This window comes from Lampris incognitus, chromosome 7, assembly GCF_029633865.1.
Source record: "Lampris incognitus isolate fLamInc1 chromosome 7, fLamInc1.hap2, whole genome shotgun sequence".
Lineage (NCBI taxonomy): Eukaryota > Metazoa > Chordata > Actinopteri > Lampriformes > Lampridae > Lampris > Lampris incognitus.
This window is the reverse complement of record NC_079217.1, coordinates 8,685,745-8,690,423: the sequence shown is the minus strand read 5'-3', so window position 1 is coordinate 8,690,423 and position 4,679 is coordinate 8,685,745. Positions and strand designations below refer to the sequence as shown.

At 49.3% G+C, this 4,679-nt stretch overlaps 1 protein-coding gene across 1 annotated transcript; it reads left to right on the top strand.

The window, feature by feature from the left end:
* The first annotated feature begins 729 nt into the window (after window positions 1–729).
* On the top strand, window positions 730–2,034 carry b3gnt2l (UDP-GlcNAc:betaGal beta-1,3-N-acetylglucosaminyltransferase 2, like). The gene has a single exon (XM_056283226.1). It carries the CDS (start codon window positions 730–732, stop codon window positions 2,032–2,034), a length of 1,305 nt encoding a protein of 434 aa, XP_056139201.1.
* The last annotated feature ends 2,645 nt before the right edge of the window (window positions 2,035–4,679 follow it).

Below are 4,679 nucleotides of genomic sequence, written 5' to 3'. Positions count from 1 at the left end.
AGAGAGAGAGAGAGAGAGAGCGAGAGAGCGAGAGAGAGAGAACCCAACCGTTGCAAAGGAGAAAAAGATGTGACTACACCACAGTCGTTTCAGTAGAGGCGAGCCCACTTGTTCTGTGTATGATCAGGGGAAAAGAAGTGGTTTTACCTTCCGGTGTTTACCCCCCCCCCCACCGTCTGATACAACACAATACATGTGTATGTTTATTTTTTTCCAGTTTGGCAGAAATACTTGAAGGTGATCTGAGATTTTGAGAGACGGTCACATCCGAATCGGAAACGGCATTTCTTCACGTGCTGATGAACCCCGAATCACAATAATATCTTGCCATTCAGTAATGATTACCTCTGTAATTGTCAGTACTTATTTCAAACACTCCTGCAGAGCAATATTGATTATTATACATAACTGGGAATGCGGTGTGCTTTCTTCTTTCTTTCACCAGTCCTGATTACAAGATATGAAAATAGTTTCCTGCCATCAATAGATTTCTGTCTTTTTACTTTTCACTGTTTTACTTGACTGTATGTGCCAGATCCATGTCCAGATAATAATATACTTCTCTGACTGATAGGCACACCCAAAGGATCCCTGCTTGACTACGCTGCAACCTCTGCCACCTAAGGACAGAAATATTTCCTGACGGTTTAAAACTCGCCCTCGCCCTAATAGGAACACACATAACCTGTTTTGCTGATACCGTGCTAATGTCCCCCTGACTGCGGTTCAATGAAACGTATCCAAGTCCTGGTCATTATGATTCTCCTCAGCAGCTTGGTTTTGGTCTTACTCTACTCAACGTTGACCTCTGAGAGGACCTTCAGTCACAAGGCTTTGGCGCAAGATCTCACAGAGACTCAAACCCTCCGAGCCCATGCTCCTACTGCTGCTGCTGATGATGGTGACGATGACGATGATGATGCTGTTCCGACACATCCATCCAAGCAGGACCGTGTCACCTCTTTTCTCAATGTCATTGACATCTCAGTCCCAGCCAGTTTCAGAAAGGACATCCCTCATAACAGGGCTTACTGGAATCGCCTGCTGCATGCCAACCTCCGACAGCTGGACCAAGGGCCATACTACATTCCCACCCGTGGTGGAGGTTGGTCTCATTGCAAAGAGATGAACGACGGGCATCTAAAAACAAATGTAAATGACTTCACTTCCTACACTGACACATACCGGGACTATTTGCGGGGCATGAACTGCAGGTATCCCCCAGTCCTGATTGATCAGCCGAACAAGTGCATCTCTGCAGGGAAGCCCTTCCTCCTTTTTGCCATCAAGTCAACGCTGGCGAACTTTGAAAAGAGGCAGGCGGTGCGGGAGACTTGGGGAAAAGAGGGATTGTATGAGGATGGACTGAGTGTATCCACATTGTTCCTCCTGGGTAGCTCCTCGCTCAACGACCCCGACCTCAAGCCCCTGCTGCAGTTCGAGGCCAAGCACTATGGGGACGTGCTTCAGTGGGACTTCCACGAGTCCCTTTTCAATCTAACCATTAAATTGAATGCGTTTTTAAAATGGTCAGCGGTAAACTGTCCTGGTGCATCTTTTGTCTTCAGCGGGGATGACGATGTATTCGTCAACACGCCGGCAATTCTGAGATACCTACAGTCCCTGGAGCCTGTGAAAGCATCTCAGTCCTATATTGGACAAGTCATTGCCGACGCAGGACCCCACAGGGACCCTAAAAATAAATACTATATTCCTTTGAGTTTTTACGACGGGCCATATCCTCCTTACACCGGAGGCGGTGGGTTCGTCTACTCAGGGGCCCTCCTGCAGCCCCTGTACAAGGCCTCGCGCATCCTCCCTCTCTTCCCCATAGACGACGTGTACATTGGGATGTGCTTTAAGATGCTGGGCATTTCCCCTGACAAGCACGAAGGCTTTCGCACCTTTGACGTGAAGACGGAGGATCGTTACAACATGTGTGTACAGAAGGAGCTGATTCTGGTTCACCAGCGCAGCCCCCAGCAGATTAAAATGCTTTGGACAGGCATTCATAGCCCCCTGTTGATGTGTTAGTTCAGCCCACTTGCAAACACGACTAACTGTCCGGCTGCCAAAGTACGCAGTCGAGGTAGCGGTACTCAATGAGGGCCGCTGGTGCAACCAGCACTGCTGCTTTTCTGCCAGGTAACAGATCTTTTTCACAAGTATGACTGGCGTACTTCCACTTCATCAAAGTAGGGTGAAGACCGGTTCTCCCCATTGCCCCCGCAACGTTGAAAAGCCAGCTTTCCGTCACCCTTGATTCTGTCTGTAATCACTAATACTGTGTTTCAACACAGCGTCTAACACTACGCACGTATTGTCATATCGTCATCTTTCTGTTTTCAGACCGCACATACATGAAAGTGATTTGATCAACGGACATAATGCTAACCGGCTAATCAATGCTAATGGGAGTTTAAGAGCCGTTAGCATTCGGTGACCCTCGATCAGGTAACAGGAAGTTCGCTTTTTAACGTTGCGGGCAACATAGAGGGCACCAGGGAGGGGGCCCGGGGAAGCTGTAGACGCCCCCTAGGATAGCCATAGCACCCCCAAGACATTTCTGTGGCTTATTTATCATTTCCAATGTGTGAATGCTATATTTTATCATTTGAACAGTGAATAAGTACATTAATAAAAGAAAACTGATTGTTTTTAGACTAAAAAAAAAACAAAACATAACGCCAACACAGGCGAACTGATTGGCCTAGCGACACATGGAACTTTAGACCTCACTTCCGCTTCCGGTTAGCCGGAGCGTAATCCCCCCCCCCCCTCCATCCGTTGTCTATTGGTGCATTCGGTGGTTGAGGCACAAATTCTGACTCCTAGCAACGGAATGCTGTTGCTTCTCAGTCGCGGTTTTCGTTACCGGCGGCACGAGTTCTGCTCTGCGGATCTGAGGCTGAAATGTGCACAGACCTGTTTGTTGGCTGTGTGAAATTCTATATTCCGAGGTGGGTTTACGTTTCCAGGCCTGTGTGAACCTTACACCTGTACCCCTCCAGCCGAACGTCACGCCTGGTACTGCGTTATCTGCGGTACCAGTACCAATGTGGCGACCGGCACATTAATGGGCAACCCTACATTTCAGAGCACCCTCACTGAAAAGCCGAGCGACCCCCCCCCCATCATACCCGCGAAAGGAAATCTCTGGCGCCGCCGCTGAACTGGGCAATGGGAAGAACCGATCGCTGCCCTGCTGTGACAAGGCGGAAGTACGTTGGCCACGTGTCGTGAGAAAGGTCAATTACGTTCACCTGTTGTTACAGGTCTAAACCTCCCTCACTGGTTGCTGGAAAGCCTGTCACGCAACAGCTGAAGGTCGTAAAACGGTAGAGCAGTGTTTCTCAACCCTGTCCTCAAGGAACCCCTATCCTGCATATTTTCTTTGCAACCCTGAATAGGTGCCTGTTTGTAGTTATTCAACCAATCATTGGTTATTCAACCAATCAGCAATGAGTTTTGTCAGACGTTGCACACCTTAAATTAAGTGCTGCGAGATGATTGGTCGAGTAGGTGCAAGCAGGGCTACCTATGCAGGGTTACAATGAAAATCTGCAGGATAGGGGGTTCCTTGAGGACTGGGTTGAGAAACACTGCCAGAGGCTAGTTCCCATCGACGCAGAGAACGGGAATGGAGTAGAGAACGGTCAACTGAGCATGCGCGAAATGCCTCTACCGCGCCTCCACACGCCTCGCGCAGCATCCAGGCGCTAGGATTCTAGGAAGACCCGCCCCTACTCTATTTTTTTTAATAAATTTATTTCTGATTTTCCCCTTTTTTCTCCCAATTTAGTGGCCAATTGATCCCTATTTTAATTCAAACACCCACCCTCGTATTGCATGCGTTCGCCAACTGCATCTCTCCGGCCGGCAGTCTCGAAGGAAAGCGCCTCCCCACTTTCGTGACAAGGCGAATCCAAGCCGAACCACTGTTTTTCCGACACACACAGAGACGCATTCACATGACGAACACAAGCCGACTCCACCCCCCTCCCGAAGACAGCGTTGCCAATGATTGCTGCTTCATCGAGTCCGGCCATAGTCGGATCTGACGAGACCGGGGCGCGAACCCCAGTCCCCAGTGGGCAACTGCATCGACACCAAGCCGACGCTTAGACCGCTACGCCACCGCGGATGATTAGCTAACTTTAACCCTAACCTACCCAGACAACGGAGGCAACGAGTACCTGCGCATGCTCAGTTGACCGTTCTCTGCATCGACGGGAACCAGCCTCTACCGTCGTAAAATACCAGGCACAATTGGGACCTGATTTGGAAACGGGTGCCAGTCAGTCTGCAGTAGTGTAATGGAAAACTCAGTCGCTACTGCACATTGTTTGCATTCTGCAGATTGACGTGCCATGGTCAAGTGGGGGGGGGGGTGTCCCTCAGGGGGGGGGGGGAGTGGGTGTCCCTTAGGGGGCTTTTTTGTGCAGCCGGCTGGTTACCTTCACCATAAAGAAACTCCGATGGAGATGGCTTATCAGTTTTCAATTGTTAACGTTTTTAAAATCAAGCTTGTTAAGGCTGAGAGCTATGGGAGAGTGCATTGAGGATTTCCTGTTATGACTGGAGCTTTGCGAGGCCAATTCTGCCTCATCTTTAACTCAATGAATGTCGTAATGCACCTTATTTTCTTGCTGCTTCTACTGGTTTCAAATAAATGTGAC

Bases quoted from the DNA above. Each gene is read 5' to 3' on its own strand.
- b3gnt2l (XM_056283226.1), top strand. From the start codon at position 730: ATGAAACGTATCCAAGTCCTGGTCATTATGATTCTCCTCAGCAGCTTG.